This window comes from Lytechinus pictus, unplaced genomic scaffold (assembly GCF_037042905.1).
Source record: "Lytechinus pictus isolate F3 Inbred unplaced genomic scaffold, Lp3.0 scaffold_19, whole genome shotgun sequence".
Classification (NCBI taxonomy): Eukaryota; Metazoa; Echinodermata; class Echinoidea; order Temnopleuroida; family Toxopneustidae; genus Lytechinus; species Lytechinus pictus.
In genome coordinates this window covers 1,848,506-1,875,759 of record NW_026974140.1, presented here as the reverse complement: position 1 = coordinate 1,875,759, position 27,254 = coordinate 1,848,506, and the positions used below count along the sequence as shown (strand labels likewise).

The window sequence follows — 27,254 nt, the reverse complement described above, 5'->3', positions numbered from 1 at the left end:
CCCCCCCCCCCCCCCGAAAACCAAACAAAAACTTGTCTGATACAAACAATTAGGTACTTGGTAAGTGCATGTACAAAACAATTTCATAGTAATTTTTTTTGCACGATGGGAATGCAACTTCCTTCATAATTTCATATAGTATTCCTTGTGAACTATACCTTTTAAAAGTCAATAGCAAGCTCCTTCTGGTGTGACTTTTAAAGTGAAAGACTTAAATAACAAGTATACAATATTTCTTCACCATAAAATTGACCACATATTTGCATTTCAATATTGGTAACCAACGTTTTATCATGGTAACTGACATTACATCTCGGTAACTGACATTACATTTTCCACTTGGTAACTGACATAACATATATTTAATGGTACCCTATGGCTTCATTGTTAATTGGTAATCTTTAATTTTGGTGTAGAAGGGAGGGGTGTTACCTAGAGAGGAAATCTACCAAGTTTCATATAATATATCCTCTTTTCCAGGAAATGAGAAAAAAAGAGTTCATGTTTTCGGTAACTGACATTACATACCATATCACATACTTTATCAATGTTTTTTTATCAGATGAATGAATTACTGGTGTTTCTTTCTGTGGGATTTTAAAAAGTGTTATAATAGCAAGCTAAATCACAGGCGAAAACATCATGATCAAACCTGTTCTTTAAAAATCTGTCAAAACAATATATATCAATATACTATTTTCAACACTAATTTGTATCCATACTTTGGCAGCCATTTTGAAATAAAAAATGGTTGCTAGAGTCGGAAAACAAATTGTCTCAGAAACTTCAGGTCTTGTTTTATTAAAAAACATAAAGCATTTGACATGAATATCAACTTAATTTTTTTGCCTCTGTCCATCTGTGGTGATGCCCTTATATGTCCAAGTTTTATGAACTAGACCAATACAATTTAAGAGTTATAATGGTAATTCAACAAATACCCCCAAAATGGCCAAAGTTTATGATGACCTTTGACCTTGGTCATGTGACCAGAAACTCGCACAGGATGTTCAGTGATACTTGATTACTCTTATGTCCAAGTTTTATGAATCAGATCCATAAACGTTCAAAGTTATGGTAATTCAAAAAATACCCCCAACTTGGCCAAAGTTCATTGACCCTAAATGACCTTTGACCTTGGTCATGTAACTTGAAACTCAGGCAGGATGCTAGGTAATACTTGATTAATCTTATGTTCAAGTTTCATGAACTAGGTCCATATACTTTCTAAGTTATGCTGTCATTTCAAAAACTTAACCTTTGATTAATATTAGATGTTGATGCCGCCGCTGTCGGAAAAGCGGCGCCTTTAGTCTCACCTGCATAGCAGAAAAAAAAGTGACGAATGGCACCAAAAAAAATGAACCCTGTAATTTGGGCAGATGTTGATGAGGTGATGGGTGTGAAATTACAGGTTACCTGAAATAAGGCACAGTCCCATAGGTGCAAAATCATGGGGCATTGCGGTGTTACTGTTAATACATTTGTTGTTAGTTACATGTATTCATTTTCCAAGATAAGAAACTTGTTTGCAATGGAATTGTAAAAGTTACATTGTACATCAGAGTGATTTGCAGAATTTTAAATTTGATTTATCATGAAATGAAAAGTACTTTATTTATTTATTTATTAAAATGAAGCAAAAAGAAGGTAATCACAAAATGAAACTATAAAATTATTAGAGCAATTAATTCATGATTGCATAAATTCACACGATGCAATAATCATACATGTACATGATTGCATAATTGCATAAATTCACACAAAGCGATGATCATAAATGTGAAGATGCTACAAAAGCCTAACGCCATAAGATGGAACAAAAATTGTTGAAAAGATAAGGAAGTAGAAGTCAAAATAGATATCCTCATTGAATCTTCAATGGAAAAATAAGTCCCGTCACATGACCTGCCAACTTCATCATCTCCATCACACTGATGTGCAACTCCCTATCATCTCCATCACACTGTGTCAGCTCGTATCTAATCTTTAAAAATGTGGTAAAGACTTAAAAGACTGATAAGATTTCAATTCACAAATTGAGATTAAAATACCACCCTTTGATTAATTTATCAAACTTTTTTCAATCTCAATGGCATGTGCTCATGAACATGAATGGAAAGATTTTTTTTTTTTTCGTGAAATTCGCAATTTTATGCTGTGGCATGGTTTTCTATACATAAAAGATAACAAACAAAAAACTGTTGACCGTGATTTCATTACGCTTTCATAGAAGTACAGTACATTACTTTATGTTCATGGCATGTAATGTAGGGAGTGTGATGTATTAACTAAATTGTAACAAAAAATCTAAAAATTGTGCAGACCTTACGTGACGGAGCTGACTCAAATTCAGTCAGTGATGTGAAAAGGTCAGAAATATAGTAGCTTAGTCGCCCAAAATAGCATGCCAAACTATATTTTCCATTTTCTGGGATAGGTATCAATATAAAAACACTAATAGGAATCATGGATGAGTTGTTTGGATTTCCTTTAGTACCTATCACTGGAAATATACACTTACTGACTATTCACCCATACACAAAAATCTTTTAATTGGTCGCTTTTTTACAAGAAAATAAAAATAAAGCATATGTGTTTAATATTGAAAAGATGACAATTCACCTTTTAAAGATTATTTATTGTGATTCACTTTTGTTATTTCCTGATTCAGTTTTGAATAATTTTTGAGAGTTCAGAGAATTTATATTATAATGTGATCTTTGTTACCCAACGATTGATGCCACATGTGTGGCATATCAACAACACTACAGTCCCATGTACTTCTTTCTGTGTTTGTAATGTGCTTGAAAGCACTTGGCATCAATCTTACAGGATCAAAAAGGAATTGATAAGCTATCTTTTTTATAGTTGCAAATAACAAGATGAAACCACTTTCAAGAAAATATGGGCTTTGGAGAACATGTCATATGAGTGGAATATGAATTTGGAGGTTGTCTCACGTTACAACTTTACAGATCACATTTCTGATTGGGGTAGCTGCATTGCTTTGCTATGACAATTTAATCAATCTTAGTCATATCTGGATAAAATAATGATAGAATATTCATTCTGTTCTTTTCTCTTTCTACCCTCATTCTCTACTTTCATTTTTTTCCTTTGGAAATGTTATTTAATTGAAAATGAACAAAGGGATCATTTTTATTTTTGTTCCAAAAAGAAAACAAAGATACTTTATATATCCATTATTGACACTTGTCACAATAAATGCTTAGGTTGCTCGGTGCTAAGAATCTTATTTGTTATTTCATAATTTGTTTAGTCATGCATAGAGGTGTTGTGGCTCAGTGGATAACTCTCTGGACTTTGAACCACAAGGTCCGGAGTTCAAATCCAATCGCAACACTCGCCTCCTTTGTCAAAGTGTTTATCTGCATCTGCCACTCTCCACCAAGGTGTAGTAAATGGTTACCATGTAGGAAAGAATTTCTTGAATCAGGGATACCACTAGGTGTCCTCCAAAAATACTGAAACTTAGTGTCCAAGAATAGTGAATTGGGGCAAATTTAGGGGGGGGGGTCCACCTGAAATTTTGGGATGGACACAGGTAAAAAAATTGGACAAGCAAAAAAAAAAAGGGGAGGGGGGTCCGTCTCCCACCTCAAATTTAGGGGGGACAGGACCAAGTGGCTTCTTACCTGGTTGTGATCAATGACTTTGAAGTCAAGGTTTGAAAAACTGACGGTAGTTGTTGTGTTTTGCTCCTAGAATGCTAGACCATAAGCTTCAGTCTCTGTATTTTGGTTGTTCCGCTGATACGCATTGGCTCCACTCACCAATACATAAACTGAGGAGTTGTTCGCCCGTGCGTGAAGACAACGTATCAGCAGTAATGTTAGATCTCACATTCGGCGGAAACCCGATTTTCAGATCGTTTTTTGTACATAAAATGTCACATTATAAAAAAATAATTACATCCAAATTTACGAGAAAATGTATAAAATTCAGAAACATCGTACCTTAGACCGCAGTTACCGCTAATTCCTTTCAAATGATGATCAAAACATGGTCATCCTCGATCCTTTCATTGGTCATCGTAAGTTGCCATCTTGGATGACGTCATCATCCTTACAGACGTATTTACCAGTCGCTATATATCGCAATTCGTGCCGCTGCTTTGTGCTTGTCTACATGTATGTGCGTGCGTTCGGAACTTGTCGCTCACATTGATTGGCCAGGATATCGAGAATTCTAATCAGAAAGCCTTGATAAAAGCATAACTCAATGAACGTAGTGGGTAGTGCACATGTTTATAAATTATGTACTGTATAATACCAAATATCTCAGGGAAATATCTCTCACTCGGTCGATCGCAATCGAAAGAGAGAGGGGAAAAGGAGGACTTTCCAATTTTTTTTAATACACAGAAAACAGGAAAAGCCGGAATTCCGTATAAAGACGGAAAAGTGGCGTCCCTGTTGAATGCTCGCGCGTCTGATCAGGGCAGCCGTGCTAAAGACGGGGTAATAGTATACACCGCTTAGAAACATTTGTATTCAACGCTATATAAATGTTGCATCTTATTATTATCATTGCCAAACCCTGACCAGAGTTAGGGGGTAAGAATGTCAAACCCTGCCAAACCGAACAAAATTCGAACATGGCACCTAACTTGCACCACTAATATACATGTATGTATAAGGCGCAACCTTCAGTTCATGATTTAGCCCATGCGCCAACGGATATAGGCGTGCAGGGGCTAAAAGATAGCCCTCTTGGGTTGTGCATCCTTTGTTAAATGCTCCTTGGGCTAAATTAACACCCAGGATTTGTTGGCCCATCATTGTTGGCCCATGGACCAAATACAACCCCTGACCCACCTTTGAGAATTAAGGCCTGTATGGTTGTCTATTGTACTCTTCAATTCTTACCAAATATGCTTTCATCACAGGAGATGAGGTGAAGTGGTTAAAGTGGTAAAGAATCCCTCCATCCACGTTTGAGCCTTGTGTGTAAATCTTGGACTAAGTCAGAAAAGTCTGAATTGTCTGCAACGTTGTCATTTTCAAGCGGATCTGTTGCCAACACATAAAGCTCCCTCGCATGAACATCCTCCCAATCTCCCTGAAAAGTTGAATGGTTGAATCCAATCCACTCTGTGAAATGGTAGTCCACAGTGCGCATGGAATAACCCATTATGGTGATGTTGACTAGATGGGGGAGGTCAGACTGGTATGTTGGCACATCCCCTGGTCTTGGGTATTGACTGAAGGTAGCATTCTTCCATCGGGTGTAAGGACTCCCTTTCCTTGACAAATCTCCCATTATGAGGGGTGCAAAGCTTACCCCTTCTGTGCAAAAATCAACCTTAAATGGATTTGGAGGGCAAGTATTTGGGACTGGAAGTCCCGCTAATTCTGCAAGAGAGGGGAACATATCTACCAACTCAACAAATTCTTTCACAACTTTACCCCCTTTCAGACCATGAGAATACCTTGTTTCGCGTAACGTCTTGTTGTCGAGTATATTCCTCAGAGGAAACTTCTTTGTCATTTGTTTATCTGCAACTCCTGGTACATGAACCATAAGCGGAACCCGTGTGGCCAGTTCAAAGTTTGAGAACTTACACCATTCTGAATGCTCACCCAGCTGCCATCCTGATAAAAGAAAAAAGAAAAACTTTTCTGTTAATTTCTTTCAACATTTCAACATTTTGTGCAATCGCTACATGGCTTCATGACTTTTTTCTCTGGTGTGTTGCATAACTTTTGATACCACATTTCGGATGGTCTCATACCACTAGTCTACTTATCAGTTCATCTAACTTCACATAGTCTAAACTCATTTCGTCTACAACCAGTTCATCTAATATCCAATTTGTCTAATTCCCACTTGGTCTAATATCCAATTCGTCTAATGAGCAGTTGGGCTAAAACCATTTAGTCTAATTTCCAGTTGGTCTAATGACCAATTGGTCTAATATCCATTTGGTCTAATAGCCAAATGGTCTGATGACCACTTGGTCTAATCGCCAATTGGTCTAATGCCCAGTTGGGCTAATCGTCACTTGGTCTAATTTTCATTTGGTCTAATGTCCATTTATTTTAACATAACATCATTCATTAGTAATAGTATTTATTTGATCTAGAATTAACAAATATGGTACGTAATGGAGAAATACCATGCATCAGTTATTGTCGCCAGGATCCGGAGGGGTAGAGCTGCTGGGCGCAAAACCTTACCGTGAAAGACTATCAACGATGAGATAGTTGCTCATCAAATGGATCATTCTAATCAAACATAATTCTTATAATTAGGCTTATATATTGATTATATAGATGATGATGAAAATCATATACGGGAAGGCGGGGTAAGTTGAGCATAGGGGCAATTTGAGCCACCACCCCCAGGCCAATACTGAATGAGTCAGACATTGTGGTGGTGCCATGTACTGATGACCCATTGCATAACCCCTAACCCCACCCCATTGTTTTCAACTTCAAAACAAACAGTACTTTTTAGAGGGAAAAATACAAATTTCAGCCAAAAAAGTAAAAAAGCATGTGAAAAAGATAAGTGCTTTTTACACGCACAATAAAAATATAATAAAGACATAAGAACAACATTCTTAGGCTAGATGTGAATCTTCATTCTTGTCATAGTTTTTACATGATGGATGCATAAGAAATGTGTGGATGCGAAATTATCGCATTAAGTTAGGACTGGGGTAAGTTGAGCCAACCAACATGGGGCAAGTTGAGCCATGGTAATTCTTATGGTAATGTACATTAAAAAAACAACCTTAAAATGCCATCAATATGCAGGCAGAAAGGAGCAAATTTATATGACTGTTCTTTTCCTTTTAGAGGATGTTGGTATTTATAGAGAATTAGCAAGTGAAAAGACTTTAAATAAATAAAATTGACATGCTGGTTCTTCCCCCATACATTTTGTACATAGTTTTTGTGGCTCAACTTACCCCAGAAGGTGGCTCAACTTACCACACAGATGGGGCAAGTTGAGCCATTTGACATCTCTTTTTTCATAGGTGACAGTGACTTTCAGTGTGGGGGTAGAAAGTTATATATAGGTGAAAAATATTTCAGAAGAATTAAATTTTATTAAAGGCAAGGTACTTGTGTCTACAAGATCATTAATCATATCAATTCTATCATGCAAAAAGCAGTGTCACAACTTACCCCGCCTTCCCCTACTCATAATCATTACATCACCACATGCACATTACAGAATAATAAGTTGGGGACCTGGTAGCTTATAATGGTCGAATGGTGGGGTTTCATCAGAGTAACATTATTATGAAGAAAGGAACGAAAATACAATATAATTGATTGTGTGGATACGTATCTGGTAAACATGTTTATGCCTGTTTTAAATCATTGTTATGCACCATTACGGACGATACTTGAACTTGATGGAAAATAAGCAATAGTTATGCAGTTTGGGGATTCAAAAAGTTGCAAAGCCATTAGATTATGTAATTTTGTTATGAATATTTTGTTTAGTTATTTCAATAGTTAGTTTGGAGGCAAATAACAGACCAGTTAGAAATAGTTTGATAACACTATACAGGTTTATTGGGTTAGCTGCGACAACATCACGGCGACCAACTTGGTAGCAGCCATGACTCATTCTGACGTGTAATAACATAGTATAGTCTACGCTCGCAGACCTTTATCAGTTATCACTACTGTAGTCATTCATCTTATATCTTCTCATTCTGTTTTTTGTTCTACTTCTTCGCCTCCTCCTTAAAATGGATTGGCAGGGTTCCCAGCTCATCGGGAAATCAAGGAAATCAGGGATTTTTTAAATTATTTTTTCCAGTCAGGGAAAAAATCAGGGAATTTTGATCGGCCCAAAAGTCGAAAGCACGATAGTCAGTCAGACTCTGTTATATTTTGTTGTATATTAAAACAACATTCATTGAATGACATGTTATGGTAATTTCTTTTTAGTGTAGCCTCTTTTACTACAGTACAAGTAGGCCTACGGGTAAATATAATTGAAAATAATAATAGGCCTAAAATAATACAAGTAATTCACTGCAACAACTTATAAAACATGAGAAACTGGAATGGATTTAAATAATAATCAGGGAATTTTTAAACTTGGCAGAGAAAAATCAGGGATTTTTGCTTTCTTGAAAAGCTGGGAACCCTGATTGGGTTAAGCCAGCCGTTAACTACATGTATCTACAGTAGATAGTATAGGCCTACATAGAGGTGGATAAATAAAAATCTTACTTTTTTCACCCTATGATCGTTTATCAGCATTATTTTACAGAAAATTAGCTAATTTTATTGTTTTCACCAAAACGTTCAAAAGTTCCCTTAAATAGACAAAATATCCAAAAATTTTGTTTAATCCCCCAATTTTTTTTTTCATCCCCAAAGGCTTTTTTTGAAAATGCCAAAATTTACAAAAATTTGGGGATGGAAATATACCTCACTCTAACTTTACTCCAATATCTAGCGGCGCGCTTGTGAAGATTCAAAGCTGGCGCACGAGTAAATTAACAAATTTCACCAGAAAAATGAAAACAAGTCACCAAACTTTACAAATTAGGCCAAGTGGCAGGTAGAAAAAATGAATGTTAGACTATCTGGAAATTAGGCCAAGTGGAAATTAGCCGACGTGGAAATTAGACCATGTGGAAATTAGCCGAAATGGAAATTAGACCAAATGCACATTAGACCAACTGAGTAATGGACCAAGTGAGGATTAAACCAACTGCAATATAGACCAAATGAATAATGCATAGGCGGATCCAGGGGGGCCCGGGCCCCCCCTATTGGCGGAGCAAAAAAAAAGGAAAGAAAGAAAAAAAAAAAAGGAACAAAAAAACGGAGGGAAAAGAGAAGAGAAAAAGAAGAAGAAGCGAGTGCATAAAATAAGATGAGGGGAAGACGTGGAAAATAAAACAAATCTTTCATGCCACTATAAAAAAATTTCGCTCGCGCTTCGTGCTCGCATTACCTGTTAGGTGACTGACATATCTTGTCCAATATTGAGCTTGAATATCAAGTTTGGAAGTCAATATACAAAACATATTTCACCTTGGATATCGAACTCTCATTATTTTGTGTGATATACAAATTGATTTTCAAAAAGTGCTGTGTAAAATGTCAGTTGTATGGTCTGAATAGCAACATTTTCTACTGGCACTGCGCGCTCGCAAATTTTGATGTATCAGGTACCTATTATTTTTGTGTATTCCATAAAGTTTTCAAAATCTCCCTTTTCAGGTCTGATTGTCAAAACGTATCAGCTAGCGCTGCACGCTCGCATTTTGATTGGCGAGTTATGTATGTCTCAATAAATCCCCTTTTCATGACAGTTCAGGGTTGTTGATTTTTTTGATTTTTTTAAAAAAATCAAAAAAATCGGATTTTTATGATTTAAATCGGATTTTTATGATTTAAATCAGATTTTTTTAATTTTTTTCCAACAAAAAATAATGGTCACACTTAACAAGTTTTAAACTATATTTAAACTGGTTTACACCAATAATAGTGGTCAAGTAGTCTTTTGAACATTGTGTATTGTACTATTTGACACAATAATCCACTTATATCCAGGTAATTTTTTATATATTTTTTTTTAATTATTTGCATTATAGAGAGGGACATTTTATGGAAGCCCAAGTAATGTTATGTATTATGTATACATTTATACTCTTGAAATTTTTATATCAGTCAGTTCAAAACATCCGAAGTGTTACTCCAATGCATGAAGTACTCAAAGAACTTGAGAATTTCCAACAAAATTGACATTATTAAAGGCATGCAAATATACATGTAATTCTTATCAAATGTACACATATGCCTTCAACTTAAGTAATTGAAAGAATGGGTATTAACAAGAAGGAGGTACATACAAGTAGTTCAGCTGTTTTGTAAAAGTATCCAAGTTGTGGACTTTGAGCACCTTTGTAGATTTTATATATTATTTTATTGAAGATTTAACAGTTTGGTGTACATACAGAGAGTTATTTATCATTACTTCGTTAGAAACTTGTTGTTTTCATCAGTTTTGCTTGTTTTACAATTTGAAAATAAAACAGTGGTGTTAAATCAGACTCCATGAGGGTGTATCATTCTTTTAAAGTATCTCTAAAGCATGTGGAACAGAAATGAAAATGATTACATTGAAAGTATCTGTTAAAAAGAAGAGAAAATAGAGAAAACTAATTTTTTTCATAAAAGTTGATTTAAATCAGTGATTTTTTTGAAAAAAATCAAGTGATTTAAATCGCGATTTAAATCATGATTTAAATCGACATGATTTAAATCAAACAACCCTGTGACAGTTTATCAAAAATTTTAGCTTCAATTTGCGCTCGCATTAATGCTTAAAAATATATTAATTGATGCATCCTATTCATAATTACAAAAGTGCTTGAAATGTCCAGTTTTCACACCATAATATCATCAGATTTCGCACCCTCATTAGACATGATAAGATATTAATTTAATAATTAAATTGCCCCTTTTGTTTCATCTCTCGCGAGGAAAAGGAAGATAGTCATCATTTTCATATGATGACATGTCCTAGGGATGTCCCGATCCTATGTCAAAATTCAATGTAATAATAATTAAAAATAACAGCTCTTTATTAAGTGCGATCCATATCCACCTCACAATTTTCCTACAAAGTGCTTGACATAATAATTTGACTCTTTTTTTTCAGATCGGAATATCATATAGTTTAAGCTCGCGTTTCGCGTCGCTTTGATTTTCATGATAAAATATGTATTTAGAATGCCTAGATTCTAGATCTAAATATGAAACACGCGCGTGCAGATACTCCACTTGTTCTCTATTTAAATCATTATCCAGTTTCAGATCACAATATCAAAATTTTTCTGCTCGCGCTTTGTGCTCGCATTATTAATGTAGGAAGATCCCATATTACTCATCCTTTTCATGATTTACTAAACATGAATAGAGTGGCTCATTTTTAGTTCTAAATCTCGATTTTTTCCGCTCTCGCTTCGCGCTCGCATCAATTGTTTAGTTATGTAACTATCCTGTTCACGATTACAAAAATTGATTAAAATTTTCCATTCTATATATGTCGAAATTTTACAGCTCGCGCTTCGCGCTCGCATTATTTGATTGTTGAAATATATGTAACGTCTTCATGGCTAAGTGCAAGCAGTCCTTAACAGGTACCTTTTCGATCAGTTCAAAACGTATATAAAAATTTTCTGCTCGGGCTTTGCGCTTGCATTATTAATGTAAGGAAGATCCCCAATTACTCATCCTTTTCATTATTTACAAAACATGAATAGAGTGTCTCATTCATTAGGACGAAAAATCTCGAATTTTTCCGCTCGCGCTTCGACCTTGCATCAATTATTTAGTTATATACCTTCATATAGCTATATTACTTTTATTCCTCTAAATTGGGATTTACAGATATTTGTGAAATATATCTTAATAAATAAAAGAAAATGCCTATATCGGTGCATTGACCACCATGACATATAACAAGGCCTGTATAGAAATGAACTTTCATGAAATCCTTGATTCTGACTTCTGAGGTTGAAAATTAGACTGTGAAATTCATTTTCAGCTGATGTTCATGCTGTAACCCTATATGTAACATAAATTGCACATTAACCTCACATGTATCCTATACGTGCATCACATTTTAGCCATATCTTCTTCATTTGGAGGCATTTTTACCTGGTTGTGGTGTCTAACCCTATGTTTATGGGGAAAGTTAACTACCATGATAACGCTGATCACCAGCCAGTCAGAAACAAGGATTTTATGCAAGTTACCATTGGATGGCAAAGGTACCATTATATGGCAACCTTTATGTAACAGGGCCCAGAATAGCTAGGCCTACAGTGAAAATCAATAATGTGGGGTTGACTATAATCTATTGTTAATGATATCTATCTTTCTCCACCCCTTGAATTTAGCATATTTGACAAAACATGACTTAAAATTTTGAGACGAAACATATCTTCAATTCCTGAGGCATCTTATTCTAAACCTAAGAGCTAATTTCTATGACACTATAGTTTACATACAGACCTTGTCATGGTGGTCAATGCATGGACATACATGTATGCAGTGCAGTATGTAAAGTACAATGTATACCCACTCTAGCCCCTATGGATAAATGATTTTTTTTGTTTACCAAGATGTATTGCGCAAATATCCGTAAAACCAAAAGTAGAGGAATAAAAGCAATATAGCCATATGAAGCTGCTTGCTATTGCTGAATTCATATAATCTAATATCCAAGAACCACAGGACAAAAAAAACTACTTTTTGACTGAATAAATGCTATCAAAATTGATAAATTTAGGAAATATCACCTTTTAACTCAACAAATAATGGTTTAAAGGTACTAATCTTAGGAAAAATAAAATGCCTGCCCCAAAAAACATATGAATAGACACAAAAACCAGAGAAAAAGACCATCAAATAAAGAAGTGGTGCCCAAGAAGTTGTTGGGCTCTGTTGGAGGGCCCACTTTGTTTTCCATTTTTATTTGACAGGGCTTCAAGATATTCTAAGCATCACTCTGTTCACTATCATTTATATGCAGATGATATTCAGATTTTTGTATCATTTTTTCCCAATCAAACTAGTGCCACATAAGCCCTGTGTAATCTTGAAAGATGCATAATGGATGTTGACACTTGGTTGAAGTCAAACTTGTTACTTATGAACCATAGTAAATGTGAGTTTTTAGCTTTTGGCTCAGGGTTTCAACTTACAAATTCAACATTTCATTCCATTTCTATCTCAGACAATGACATCCCCTTGTCAAAATCATGTCGCAATCTTGGAGTTATTTTTAATTCTCACACGTCCATGTCCAACCAGATTACAAGCATTTGCAGATCAGTTCATTATCAATTGCACAATATTGGCTTCATAAGAAAATATTTCACGCGCTCAGCAATAGAGAAACTGGTACATTTACTAATTTCTTCAAGATTCAATATTGGTAATAGCCTCCTTTACACTTTACCAGATTCTCAACTCGGAAATTACAAAGGTTGCAAAATTCAACTTTGCCTATTGTAACTCTATCTAGCAAGCCCAGCCGCATCACCTCTATATTGAAAATTCTTCACTGGTTGCCCCTGAAGGAACGCATAGTCTTTAAAATCCTTCTTTTGATTTTTCACATATTCAGTGGAACTTCCCCCAGTTACAATAAGTTTTTGATGCATAATTACCAAAGAAATTTACGATCCTCATCATCTAATCTCTTACAAATTCCAGTTGCTAAGAAATCATGCGGGGAACGGGCCTTTGCTCACGCAGGGCCTATCCTGTGGAATTCTCTTCCACAGAGTTTGAAAACCCAGGCTTCAGTGACCACCTTCAAGGGCAACCTGAAAACATACCTGTTTAAGAGTGCTTTTTGATAGACATTGACTTATTGTTCAGACATGTATTATATGTAATAGTTTTTGTTGTTCTGCTTTGAAGCGCCATAAGCATCTAATCAAGATAGAAAGTGCGCTATACAAATCTCATGTATTATTATTAGTAAAACAGTGATTTTAGGAGGTTTTGGCGGCCATTTTGGATATTAGCCTGGCACACTTTTTTCTCGCACCCGAGACAAAAATATTGTCATTTTATGCCGAGATACATAACAAGGAATTAAAAAAAACTGTTGCCATATTAAAATGACAAAAAGTATTTTTGACCCATGTATAGCCCACTCCTAGTAAAAATTACATAAGTGTATGTCAGATCTGAACTTGGTCCAAAATTTCATATACAAATTCAATGCGAATTACACTTCTGAAAATAAAAATGGATCCCCATTTGTCCTTTTATTGATTAAAGGAATTGATTTAAAGTTGTTTATGATTATAAAAGTATCACTGATATCCATTGTAAAAAAAAATAATAATAAAAATAAGAAGTCAAACAATGGAAATACATAATACAGAATTACACAAGCTAAGTGAATATTACATACCATGATCTCCAACAAATACAATTATTGTATTATTTGCAAAGCCATTTTCTTCTAAGCCATGAAGTAACCTTCCTATCTGGAAATCTGTGTAGGTGGCAGCTGCGTAGTAACTCTGTCGCAGTAGGTACTATAGAATGAAAAGCGTACAAAACAGAATAAAAGAAAAATAAATGACAAAATTTGAATGGAAATCCAACTTTGCATGCAAGCAGAAATTAGGGAAAAAAAAGAAATTGTGAAATATCTGGACAAAGAATATGACAATTCACATTTTTTTTCCTAAATGAAATCTCTGTCTGAATGCACCAGAATGCATCTCATACTGGCAATTTGATGAGTATATTGTGCAGTTAATGGGAATAATAGAAGTCAGCGTGAAAATGGAGTATTATCTGCCCTTTTCTTTAATACTTACATGATAAGGTCTAGGTATAGGACCGTAGGGAAAACTGATATTGAGGGCACCAATGTCTTCCCGTTCCATCAGGCTTAAATAGGGCTCGAATGCCACGGGTGGTAGCTTAGGAGGCAGGTCAGGGTTAGAGGCAATCTCCACCTCTTCCAGAGGGTACAAAGCCTGGTACTCCTGAGGATACTTGAAAGGTATGTGAGGTTTATGGTACCCAACACCTAAAAAGAATGGCTGGGAAGGGTCCTTAGAAATACAGGAACCATTCTCTTTCATGGTAGACTTGCGAGATGGTGGGGAAGCTGGTGACCTTGAGGCAAACTGCTTGAGAAGGTCAATGGCGTAGTCGGTGCTTTGAATATCAGGAAGGCTCTTCAAGGGCATTTCAGTGACATTGACAGGGCATACGATGTTCTCATGTAGTGTGCCATCCAAGTTCTTGCACACCTGTAGAGAAATAATTATGGTAACTATTTTAAGGAACTCAACATTACAGCAGTTAATCATAAATGGCAAAGGCAATTGAGTGTGGCAACAACATCTCAAAAATTTGTTGAATATAAAACACAATTGCCTTTTTTTCTTTTAAATCATACAATATATAACCAAAAAAACAGACTTCTCCAAAACTTTGAATTCAGATTCTGTAACCGAAAGATACCAATAAATGATTGGGGAAAATAACTAAGTAATAAAACCATTGGATTACTATGATTTCCCTTCTTTGCAAAATGTATTAGAACTTTAGGGGTTGGAAATGTCAATGATGCTGCCTGCTAGAATGAAGCGCCAGCTGCCCTCAGTTAAAATTGTCTAAAACCCAAGGTTGTCGGGATCTAAAGTAAAAAGCTTTTCAAGCTCATTCATACATATAATTATTACTTTAGTATATTAATTCCATATTGTATATCATCATCATCACTATTTGTCATCACTGTCATTATCATCATATCATTGAGGATGATTTGATGATAAAAGTAATACATGTAGTCATTATCATCATTTTCATTGGGCATATCGTGCAACAACAAAAACATTAGTTTCATGCAGATATGTAAAATATTTAGATATGGGTTCATAGGGCTGGGAATCTAGATGGGAATGGAATAATTCTGAATAAAATATGTATCAACATTTTGATGAAATGGAATTGTGCTTAATGTAAACTAATGTCACCTAATGGATAATAACAAGTATCAACAAAGGAGAGCACTATTCATGGGTTTAGAAGAAAAACAAGTGGAACGCCTCTGGCAGCCTCGCCTGCATTACTTGAATTGATATAGCAGCAGTGCTGACTTTGAATACTTGAATACCCTTATGTCTATGTTTCATGAACTAGATCCATAAACTTTCTAAGTTACAATGCCAATTCAACAAATAACCCAACATGGTCTAAGTTCATTGACCCTAAATGACCTTTGACCTTGGGCATGTGACCTACTCAGGTAGGAATTTCAGTAATACCTTATAATTAACAAGTTTCATGAACTAGATTTGTATACTTTTGTATAGTTTTGCTGTCATTTCAAAAACTTAATCTTTGGTTAAGTTTTATATTGATGCCCCCGCCGTCCAAAAAGCGGCGCCTATAGTCTCACTCTGCTATGCAGGTGAGACAAAAACTTCAAAACTAATCAACATAAATCTCATCATCATCATTACATACATGTACATCAGTGCTGTTATCATCATCATTGTTATCATCAGTGACCACCTATCATTGTTGCAGTTACCATGATTATCACCACCATGATTAGTATCATCACCATTACCATTAGCATCATCATCACCACCATCCCTGGTCAGTCAATTGCCAACGTATAATATATAGTTTATTTAAACAGTACCTTCGCTCTCTTATACTTTTGTGTTGGAGGATGCCATGGTTCTACTGACCAGCTGTATGGGTAATCATCAGTTCCATTTGAAGCTTTACCTGTATACAGTAGATTTATAAAAAGAATGTTGATGTTGATCTAAATGCCAGTTTAAAAATTCTATTTCATATATTTTATTCTTGCATAATATGTCAGTATACAAGTGAAAATCTGGTAATGTAGTACACGTACTCTTTCTTTTGAGATTTTAAGTATTTCAATTCTTAATTGAACTCATAGCCATCTAAAATGATAACTTTTTTTTTATTCAAGCTCAAGTTCGTCTTTATTTATCTATATCGGAAATTTGTTTTGTTCACAACTTCGAACCAATGAACATCAAAATACCATATTATACATATAAAGCCATTATTACATAAACATTATACATGTATACAGTGAATGTGAAATACCATACAGACATGTAAAGGCTACAAGGCAAGCAATGGAGAGCTTATTTTTTATATATTAATCCAACAAACTTAAATTCTAAAGGTGAAAATATTTTGTGGTTTGGACATTGGCTGAATATATTTTCAACACAGGGCCCCTTACATCATTAAAAGAATAATACTGAAAAAGAGTGAAAGTGTTACATTAATTATAATTTATACTCAACTATGCCCAGTTTTATTTCAATATCTTTCCTTGCATGCTGAAAACTAATTCAAAGAAAAAGTAAGTAAAACATTTAAATTGGTATCCCTGTATGTCCCCTTATCCATGCAAATAGGCAAATATTTATTCATTTGATCTGAAATATTTTTTCTCATTTCTATTAAAGGTAAATTGTGACATTGGTTTATTTCAAAACTTTCTTTTAGATTTCACTCTTCGCTTTTCAAAATACTCATAAACAAGTTCTGAGTCCATAAAATGTATTGCATTGGCCAAAAGAAATGTTTTTATTCTCAAAAAAATATATAAAGAAGAGAAATTTTGCCAAGTGAGCTTTCTTTTGATGCAGATTTTGAAATTGATATAAAAAATGAAGAGCGCCACCTTGAGACCAAATGACATCAATACCTGCTCATGAATATTCATGTCCATCGCCTCTGCGCTTGTCTCACGTGCCGATCTGTATACCGGCTATACAGTACAGTATCGGATTGAACGGCGGAGTCTGTTTGCGACTTTTTCATTCATATCCTGTAGGAGCGTGTGCATTCGCGCAGTCCCTCGACGGCAAATTAAATAACTTGGAAACAACCAAGGAACTTTTTTAAATGACCATCATAATAAGTGTGATGTTATGCACGTTGTTTTTCAAATCGCGGAGAATAGGTCCTACGTACATCTTGATATCTGGGCAGAGTACCAGGTACCGAGAGACGGCTTCCTTCCCTTTCCTTGCTTTTCATCTTTGCTTCGTTTCTCTAGCTGTATTTTTTTTTCTTTACTTGTCCAGGGTATGAAGGGAGGGAGAATTATGGTTGCTTGTGAAAGGGCTATTCTTATTTTTTTTCCCGTTTTTTATTTCTATTTTATAATTATATTTACATACGCATTTTTGTTTCGATTCCGATTCACTGAATCGTTATCAATTTCTTCAGGTTCTGTATTTTGATTTGTTCATTATTATAACGTGTTGTAACATTTTTTTTAAAGGAAAAGGAAATCATTTTGTATTGAACTAGCTTTGCCGCCATTCTTCATTATTTTGCTTTGTGCGTTATATAGGCCTATAAGATGCTCTTTCTCTTCCAGTGATTATTTGTCAATATACTGCCTCAATGTATTTATCACAAAAAAATGACAAATACCGCGTGGCCTATGCCTTTTTTTTTAAACAATATATTCTGGGGCGGATCCAGCTTTCACTAATAACGGGGCCGGGGTGAACAATATTTTCATCCACATTTTTCCCGATCGATCGGCAGCTCAAAGCTAGTTTTTGTTGGAATCTATAGTCGTAACAGTACTAAACCCTATAAAAAATGCGAGCGTGAGGTATTATTTTCGGACTGTGTATTGTGTCCTGAAAATTGATCTGAGCAATATGATCATTAAACAATTAAGATGCACACTGACGGATAAGGTGCTCAAAAATTTGAATAAGTAAAGGCCTATTTAGTTCCCTTGTTCGTTTTACTATAAGCCCTTCAACAATGTTTCCGTGTTTTGTATTACATTGATCAGTTAATATTTCTTTATGTCTCATACTATTTCGATATGAATTATACCTTGTCATTGTACTTGTTACTATGATTTTATATACTAATAACTCTGAACTTGTGAACCTGTTTAACCATGACTGAATGAATAAATCAATAAATGAATTGGTATAGATGAATATATGTTCCATCGAACAGGCAATGCGAACACAAAGCGCGGGCTAAATTGTTTTTATACTTGTGTAGTGACATGATTGGCTCCCACCCCTCCCCAAGTCTGAATTCCCCTCACCTTTTTTTATTCATTCTTCCTCTTATATTCCCCCCCCCCCCCCTCTGCTTTCGTTCATATTACTTTGCGCCGCCAATATCGGGGGGGGGGGGGCGTAACGTCGGCCTCCTGGATCCGCCTATGATACCGGTGCGTAGGTCTGTATGTTATAACCATGTAACATCGATCCCCCTCCAAGTTTCTCTTTGCATTTTTCTTTTCAACTTGTTATGGTAGTATACTGAACAAGAACAAGTATGACGTCTCCTAGGTGCCTCTCCCTCCACCCACTCCTCCTCGGTCCGCTGCATGTGCTCGGATAATAAAATTACGTACTTATCATGGTGATATATATATATAATAAAATTGCAAATTTTATTGCAAAAACTGCATTACTCGTGAATTTGTGTTTCGCATTTCTGATGTCTTATTAAATATATATATATATATTCGAGGACATACAGCTAGGCGGAACTATTTGGGGGAAGGGGTCTTCCATCTCTGTGTGATTCCGAAGTTCCGATGATGGTTCAGAGAATGTACTTCATGCAAAATCACGTTTTGGCATGACCTCTCAGCGCTGGGCATATCGACGGACAAAAAAATGCAAAAATGTGATGGATCGAAATGGTAAAAAATATATATTTTAAAGAAAACCATCGTTATAAAATGCAGTCATACCAACATATTTTTGTTAATACCAGTTTGAACTTAGATAAAAATTATAACCCGAGGCTATATTAGCAGCAGGGGCGGCGGAACCGGGGGGCGGCAGGGGCACTTAACCCCCTACATAAAAAAATCCCAGTAGGAAAAAATGCCTTTTTTAAATGGAGAGTGCACTTATTTCAAAATGATGTACATGAATGTCCCTTTTCAAAATAAAATACCCTTTTTGAAGTCAAACGATACATTTTAGGTTGGAAATCACAAATTTTTTGGCTCGCGCTTCGCGCCCACATCATTTATTTTTTAGGAAGGCACTCACTTTGTTTTGGTTACAACTTGTGCTTATAATGTTCAATTTTCAGGTTTAAATGTCACAAATCTTCAGCTCGCGCTTTCCGCTCGCATCAAAGGTACACATTATGTTCTTGGTTTCAAACTGCTTAGAATATCCAGTTTTCAGGTTGAAATATTACAAATTTTCGGCTCGCCGCGCTTCGCATCAATTATTATTTATTAAGACACACAATTAAGTTCTTGGGTTAAAAAAGTGCTTAGAATGTCCAGTTTTCTGGTTGGAATATCGCGCTCGCATCCATTCTTCAATTAGATGCACATCTTTTTCATAACAAAATTGCTCGGAATGTTTGATTTTCATGTCTTATTAGTCATGTTAGTACAAGCAATGTCTAGAATTTATAGCTCGCGATTTGCGCTCTTAACACCTCGCAAGAATGCTCTTTTAACAATAATTTGCGCGATTTGACCAAAAAGCGGCGAGTTTCACAACTTCAGATTTGAAAATGTTCAAACTGTTTGCTTGCTACGCTCGCTCCCGGAAAAATAAAGCCTAAATAGATATTTTATCAATCAGAAAAGACTTTAAAAAGGTTTTGCTCAATTTAATTACTACAAAACGCACAACTACTTAACACAGATGATAATCTCATGGTGAAAATATAAGTTTGCATAAAAAATGCAATTTTTTGCATATAAGTGCCTTTTTTCGCTTTGTCCCCCCCCCCAAAAAAAAAAAAAAAAAAAAAAATTGAAAATACGTTCCGTCGCCTATGATTCCGTCACCTATGGCACTCGCTGGTATTTGAATATATCATCATTTACACCCTCTCAAAGAAAGCAGACTTACTTTTGCCCTTTATTTTGCCCACAATGGAACTTACAGGAAAGCATATCAAACAGGGTGCAAATGGAGGTCTATTCAGCCGGACGTTATTATACGCTTTGGAGTTTGGATTCTTGTTTGCCTAGAAAACGTAAAGTATTTCAAGAGTTTTTATATTTTCATTACATCTTTGTCCTTATTTCTCTATATCCGTAGCTCTACCATGTGCGTATTCGGGGGCGCCAAAATAGGGAGAAAAGGGAAGGAAAGAAAAAGGGTTGACGAATTGCTGTTTGACATGGGGGGGGGGTGGATGCGCCGAATTGATGTTCAACCTATAGTATGTATATAGCGGGCGCCGAATTGATGTTCGACCTAGGATGTGCCAAATTGATCTTCATCCTAGGGGGGGGGGGGCGAATTAATGTTTTACCTCGGGGCGCCGTATAGATGTTCGACATAGGGGCACCGAAGGGCACCGAAATGATGTTTAACCTTGGGGATGGGGCGCCGAATAATTTTTTTCTATATACGGTTGTCGAGTTGCTGTTTGACATATAGGGGCGCCGAATTGATGTTCAACCTAGGGGGTGCCGAATGGATATTCACCACACGCCAATTTGATATTTGTCTCGGTGCATCAAATTCAGGTTCAATTTACCTAGGGAGGGGAGGGGGTGCCAAACTCATGTTTGCTCCCATCAATTACCAATCATGTTCATGATTACCAAAAGTGCCTAGAAAGTCCTAATTTTAGATCAGAATATAAAAACAAATTCATCCTACTCTTCGCATTAATTGTTAAGTAAGGTGGCGATCCTGTTCATGGTAAGATAAGTGCTTAGAATGTCTGACTTTGTATCAAAATATATAGATTTTTATTCAGCTCGCGCTTCGCGCTCGCATAAACTGTTTTGTTACTGATCATCCTTTTCATGATAACCGAAAATGCTTACTCAAATGTCCAAATTTTAGGTAAGAATATGAAAAAAATTTCATCTCGCTCTTTGCGGACGCATCAATGTTTAGTTAGATGACAATCCTGTTCCTGATTACCAAAAGTGCTTAGAATGTCCACATTTTAGGTCAAAATATCAATCACTTTTTAAGCTCGCGCTTCGCACTCGCACAAATTTACGAGGTCAGAATATCAAAAAATTTGAACTCGCGCTTAGCGCTCGCATTAATTATTTAGCTATATACCCATCCTGTTCATGGTTATAAAAAGTGCTTATGATGTCCAGTGTTGGATTGGGAATTCAAAAATTGTCAGTTCGCACTTCGTGATCGCATAAAATGTTTTGTTACTGATCATCCTTTTCATGATAACCGAAAATGCTTACTCAAATGTCCAAATTTTAGGTAAGAATATGAAAAAAATTTCATCTCGCTCTTTGCGGACGCATCAATGTTTAGTTAGATGACAATCCTGTTCATGATTACCAAAAGTGCTTAGAATGTCCACATTTTAGGTCAAAATATCAATCACTTTTTAAGCTCGCGCTTCGCACTCGCACAAATTTACGAGGTCAGAATATCAAAAAATTTGAACTCGCGCTTAGCGCTCGCATTGATTATTTAGCTATATACCCATCCTGTTCATGGTTATAAAAAGTGCTTATGATGTCCAGTGTTGGATTGGGAATTCAAAAATTGTCAGTTCGCACTTCGTGATCGCATAAAATGTTGATAGATACTCATCCTGTTCTTGATTGCCAAAAGTGCTCATAGATTTTTTTCCCCTCAAATTTTAGGTCAGAATATAAAAAAAATTCAGCTCACGTTTCGCGCTCGTATCAATAATAATTGTTTAAATAATTCATATACATATCATGTTCACGGTTGCAAAAAGCGTAGAATGTTTGATCGGAAAACAGATGAAAATATCCCCCTCCCCTATTGGCGAAAGCTGGATCTAGCCCCGGTTAAGAAATTACAGCTCCCGCACATAATTTTAGTATGGTCTACCACTCTGATGAAAAGTTGAACTAAATTGAAACCCCAAAACGCTTAAAAATTCTATGCTTTCTGGTCGCATTTATTCTTTTCAAGAAGTGGATACAACTTTGATCTTTTTTTACATGGACACACTATGGACACATTAAAAAAAATGGTCTTCGATTGCCTTTTTCACGTGGTTGTGGAATAAGACAATTCAAAATGCATTTAGGCACTTTGATTGCCTGAGTGGTCGGGTCGGGGTGCAATTTTCCGAAAAGTTCACAGGGGCGCAAAAATAGTGACCCCCTCGTGGTGCAAAATCCTGGATATGCGCATGTCCGTCGGGCATCGTTTCCACTTTTGTACCTCTTTATCTATACCGGTGTGATACTATATAAGTCCATGGATCAGTTTACTTCCATTTCGTCTGATGCCAAATCGTCAAATTGCCAACTCGCCTACTATCATTAAAGTCTACCATAATTATGTTCATCCACTATCGTCTAGTAACCAGTTGGTCCAATAGCCATTCAGTCCATATACCATTTGGTCTAATTGGACAACGTGCTATTGTGCAAAATGAATGAAAATGAATTGGATACTGGACCAAATAGTTGTTCGACGAAATATTGATGGACGGAATGGATATGGACTAAATTAAATCAGACCATGTGGTGAGTGCAAGTTGGCACTTGGCAGTCGACGACTTGGCAATTTACCAATGGACCTACTAGGCCACTAAATTGAACTTGTCCGAGTGTGCCATAACACCTAAACTGCAGGCTTTCTCATATCCGATAACCCCCCCCCCCCCATCCCCGCCGCCCCAAGAAAGGGAAGGGGGGCATGGAGGAGAGAGAAGAAATAAAGAAAGAAGTAGATTGTTGAAAGGGAATCAAAATAATATGAATCAAAGAGAATGTAAACGCAATATCATACTCTGTTTGAATCGCTTCTCTTTCATGGAATTTATATTTTGAATAGATCGTTTCATTTCAGTCTTTCACATTATTTTACTTTCAACCCTGTATTTCATCAGCTTTACTATCAAAAGCCTGCGTAGCGAATTACAAAACGTCCCATCCTTGTTTCACCACCCATGACATTACGTAATTATCATTTTATTATTATCATGTAATGAAATTCATACTGTGTTTACACGCTGCATCTGCTGTCAGTTTGACTACCTTGTAAATATTTATTTACAAGGTAAAGCTTATTTCCAAGGTAATATTTATTTACAAGGTAAAGCCTATTTCCCCACTGGAAAATAGCTTTAGAGCTTTCGTGGGTCATCCTGTGTAAGCCTGTTGTTTTTAATGCTACTGTATATATATTATGGTGACTTGCGAAATAAAATCAATCAATCAATATTTTTTGACGATATCCAGTTGAAATCAGTGGCGTTCAAAATAATGGGGAAGGATTGGGGCTATATGGATTCCCAAATTTGTCACGGCCAATACAAAAAGAAAGCGAGAAGGGGAACTAATATCTGAATATTATGTCAAAATCTATCACCGATAAAAAATGATTTGTGCCCGACACATATATCTGGCCCCTTAATTCATATATTTTACGTTTATTATTTACGCCAATAGTTCAAGCAAGGTTCCTAACATCTTTCTGTATTTTTCGATGTTTACACAATTCCTAGCCTTGGGTTGGGGGTTGTGTGTATTCCTTATGTTCGCATTTTTTAATGTTATTTTTCTATTTATTTCAATATTATCCTCTCCAACTTTATTATGGTATGACTATTCAAGGAATTATAATTACTCGTTTGCTTGCATGCTCCATGACCGCTTTGCCTTCACTCCGGGGGGGGGGGGGGCACTTACATTGACGAGTGGATACCATGCGCGACCCCAAAAACACGTAAAAAGGATGTCTTTTTGTCAAAAACACAAAAATATTAAAAAAAGGGTATCTATGTTGCTAGGAAAGCTACGTGTTTAGGGTAATATTTTCGGGGATGATGAAACAAAATTAAAATGTTTTATAAAGGATGTCCTTTTTGCCCCAACACTACGTGTTTAGAGTCCGACTTGCGCGAGTTGTGGAAGGTGCATGGGGCCGTACTAAACCAAAATAATGATGTGTAAAGGTAAAACCAACGACCGACGGACCCGACATAACAATAAAATATCGCTGTACTTGTTTAGGGGTTCATTTCGGGAATACTTGCCAAGAGTATCGTTTTGTTTCCAATACTTGTTAAGGGTCGGTTTGAAACGCCAATACTTGTTAAGGGGTGCAGTTTGAGAATATGGAAAATACGTGTTTGGGTGCTTTTCGAGACCCCATGGTCGCGCATGGTATCCACTCGTCAATGGAAGTGCCCCTCCCCCCCGGCCTTCACTTCTCTCAGTGCGTATTCAGAACTATTACTGTATTCTCATTGATCCCCCTGGAGTTGTAAAAAACCCATAAAGGCAAAATATTATATTTTCATCGGCAGCACATGTGCATTAATTACATCATCATAAATTAAGTACATCAGGGTCCATGATCAGAAAAAGCGTATACCCATTAAACCTCGCCAGATGGGGCTTGTCCCAAAATAAAAATTTTATTTTTGTCTCGTTTCGAAATTTCATTTTTATTTTGGCTGCTATATGCTTCAAGCACATATTTGCTTACTGTATATAGTTTGCCTATGCATTTTACTCATTATATATATATATTTTTTTATATATTGTATTTCTCCAGTCACTACATATACGATTGTCACTTGTATTATGATCATGTCTCAAGCATTGTAAATTTGTTTTGTATATTATTCCAATAAATGCAAAAAAATCCTGCAAAAAAAGCCACATCACCACATAGTTGAACCATTCCAACTATTTATACGATCAATACGATCGCCTCGACTGATCTGATACGATTAATTATTCCGCGATTATAATTAAGGCCCTTGGAACCGGGGGTGCAAAGCACCCCCAAGATTTTACAATGGGGTGCGGCGTGCATTATTTTCCATGTAGGCAGCTCCCCCTGGAATTCTGGTATAGGTGTCGAATTGGATAAATGTAGGAAAATTACCAACATTTTGTATTGGAACCTTTTTTAATGTTTTTCTTTTGCTTTGTCAAATTTTCCTCAGCACCGCCACCAAAAAAAAAAATCGTGACAGTGTGAACTTGGCACTTTTTTTTCAATCATAAAAAATGATTATATTATTTTCCCGCATGAGTTTTGAAATATTGACACGTACGCCAGAATCTCTTTGGTCCTAATATGAAGCATAAATTTCCACGTCTATAAAACAACAGTTATCATTCGTTTTTCCTATAGTTATAGCAGGGAAATGGGAGTTACAATTCCATTGATAAATAAGTCTAAAATGTTATGCCAATCAAGATGCAAGTCCCGGATGCAAGTAATGTCTTTGTCCTGCTCATGTCGCAGTCATTCACATTTTTTCAACGGTTGAACTGCTCGTGCACACTCTGTATGCGTATAGGCCTTTCCCGGAGGCCTTTCTTCCTCTCATTTGTTATAAAATTTCATCTTTTTATCAATTCTTTCTACTTGTTTACTGTCTATGAAGGGGTAGCAAGTTGATCTCCCATGGGGTGCCCCTATCTATTGCTGCATCATTTGTATCCATTTCTCTTTGACCATCCATTTCTTGGGAAAATACATCAATTGGATGATCCATTTATATATGCCTATCCATCCATTCTTTCAGTCATCCATCCACCGGTCGTGCTGATGGTTTGATTATAGCATGGACGTAATAGGTCCATGATTGTATAAAGTATAAAGCGCCCTACTATATCATTATAGGCTACCCCCACCCCCTCCCCATACTACATAAAAACTCGGCGACCCATGTACACATTTCAAAGCAGACGTAATGTACATGCACAATTCCCTTGTACATGTTGCACCTTGCTGCTTCTCCAGGTTTGCTTAGTCTTCTTTCACATACGTTGTTGCACTTTGCCCCACGGCGTGCCTTGTAAAGTTCTGTTGTAAGACTCTACATGCTGGTCGGCCCTGGAAATCACAACTCTGAAGCACGTGCACCGCGCAATACTCAACTTCTCATTTTTCCATATCTCGATGCAAGCTTTCTTGTGTGGATGCAAAAATAAGAGTTTTCCCAGAAATCTTGTCCCTGACGTCATGTCTGCCCCCCGGGTCTGCCCCCCCTCATTTTTTGACTCATGACGCCTTTACTCTGCTTGTTCGACCTTGAGCCGTTTGTCCCCTGGTTGCTTGCTCACAGGCATTCGTGCTTTCTTAGCAGTCAGGTAAAAACCTCGGCACAGAAATAACAGAAATTAGCAACTTGATGCGTACGTTGGTCACATTCATGCTATCACGGTCTACACAATGTAGACTACACGTACGTACTTCGCATCAACAGGTTTCTCAGCTCACCTTTTGACCTCGCGAGTTCAATCTAAACAAACGAAGAGTAGTCAAGTGTTGCATTGGGATTGTATCTTCGTTATGTTTTACTACAGGCCTATATTTAACCCCGCATTGGGGTTGCATCTTCGTTATGTTTTACTATAGGCCTATATTTAACCCCGCATTGGGGTTGCATATTCGTTATGTTTTACTATAGGCATATATGATTGCATCTTCGTTATGTTTTACTATAGGCCTATATTTAACCCCGTATTAAACAAACCCTGTTTTATATCGTAGAACCTGCTCTGAAAGTGATCGTTTTTCTCTTCGCCCTTTCCCTTCATGCTTGGCTGTAGACAGAATGGTGGTGGCCGTCTGTTTAGAGTTTTAAATATTTTTGGTCTAACTTTTTTTTCCAATTTCTCCTCTGTACTTTGCGAGTGGATCTAAATAATCTGAAACTGACTGAAACATTCAGGAAAGATAAAAAAACACCAAAATATCAAATTAGGGTATGTTGTATCCATATCCC

At 36.3% G+C, this 27,254-nt stretch overlaps 1 protein-coding gene across 1 annotated transcript; it reads right to left on the bottom strand.

Moving 5' to 3' along the window:
- Positions 1-1,586: 1,586 nt before the first annotated feature.
- Positions 1,587-27,066, bottom strand: LOC129261216 (iduronate 2-sulfatase-like). The gene is made up of 5 exons (XM_064114563.1): positions 27,003-27,066; positions 16,207-16,295; positions 14,363-14,803; positions 13,948-14,074; positions 1,587-5,618 (listed from the first exon to the last, which is right to left on the bottom strand). The coding sequence occupies exons 1-5, from the start codon at positions 27,064-27,066 to the stop codon at positions 4,930-4,932; spliced, it is 1,410 nt and encodes a 469-aa protein (XP_063970633.1). The 3' UTR covers positions 1,587-4,929.
- Between the last annotated feature and the right edge of the window lie 188 nt (positions 27,067-27,254).

What these genes read in the sequence shown, in the direction of transcription:
- LOC129261216 (XM_064114563.1), bottom strand. Translation starts at nt 27,066, where the DNA reads ATGAAGGGAAAGGGCGAAGAGAAAAACGATCACTTTCAGAGCAGGTTC. An exon ending in GTTCTACGATATAAAACAGG is followed by an intron (nt 16,296 to 27,002) that starts GTTTGTTTAATA and finishes TACTGTATACAG; the next exon opens with GTAAAGCTTCAAATGGAACT. An exon ending in CTATACCTAGACCTTATCAT is followed by an intron (nt 14,075 to 14,362) that starts GTAAGTATTAAA and finishes TTCATTCTATAG; the next exon opens with TACCTACTGCGACAGAGTTA.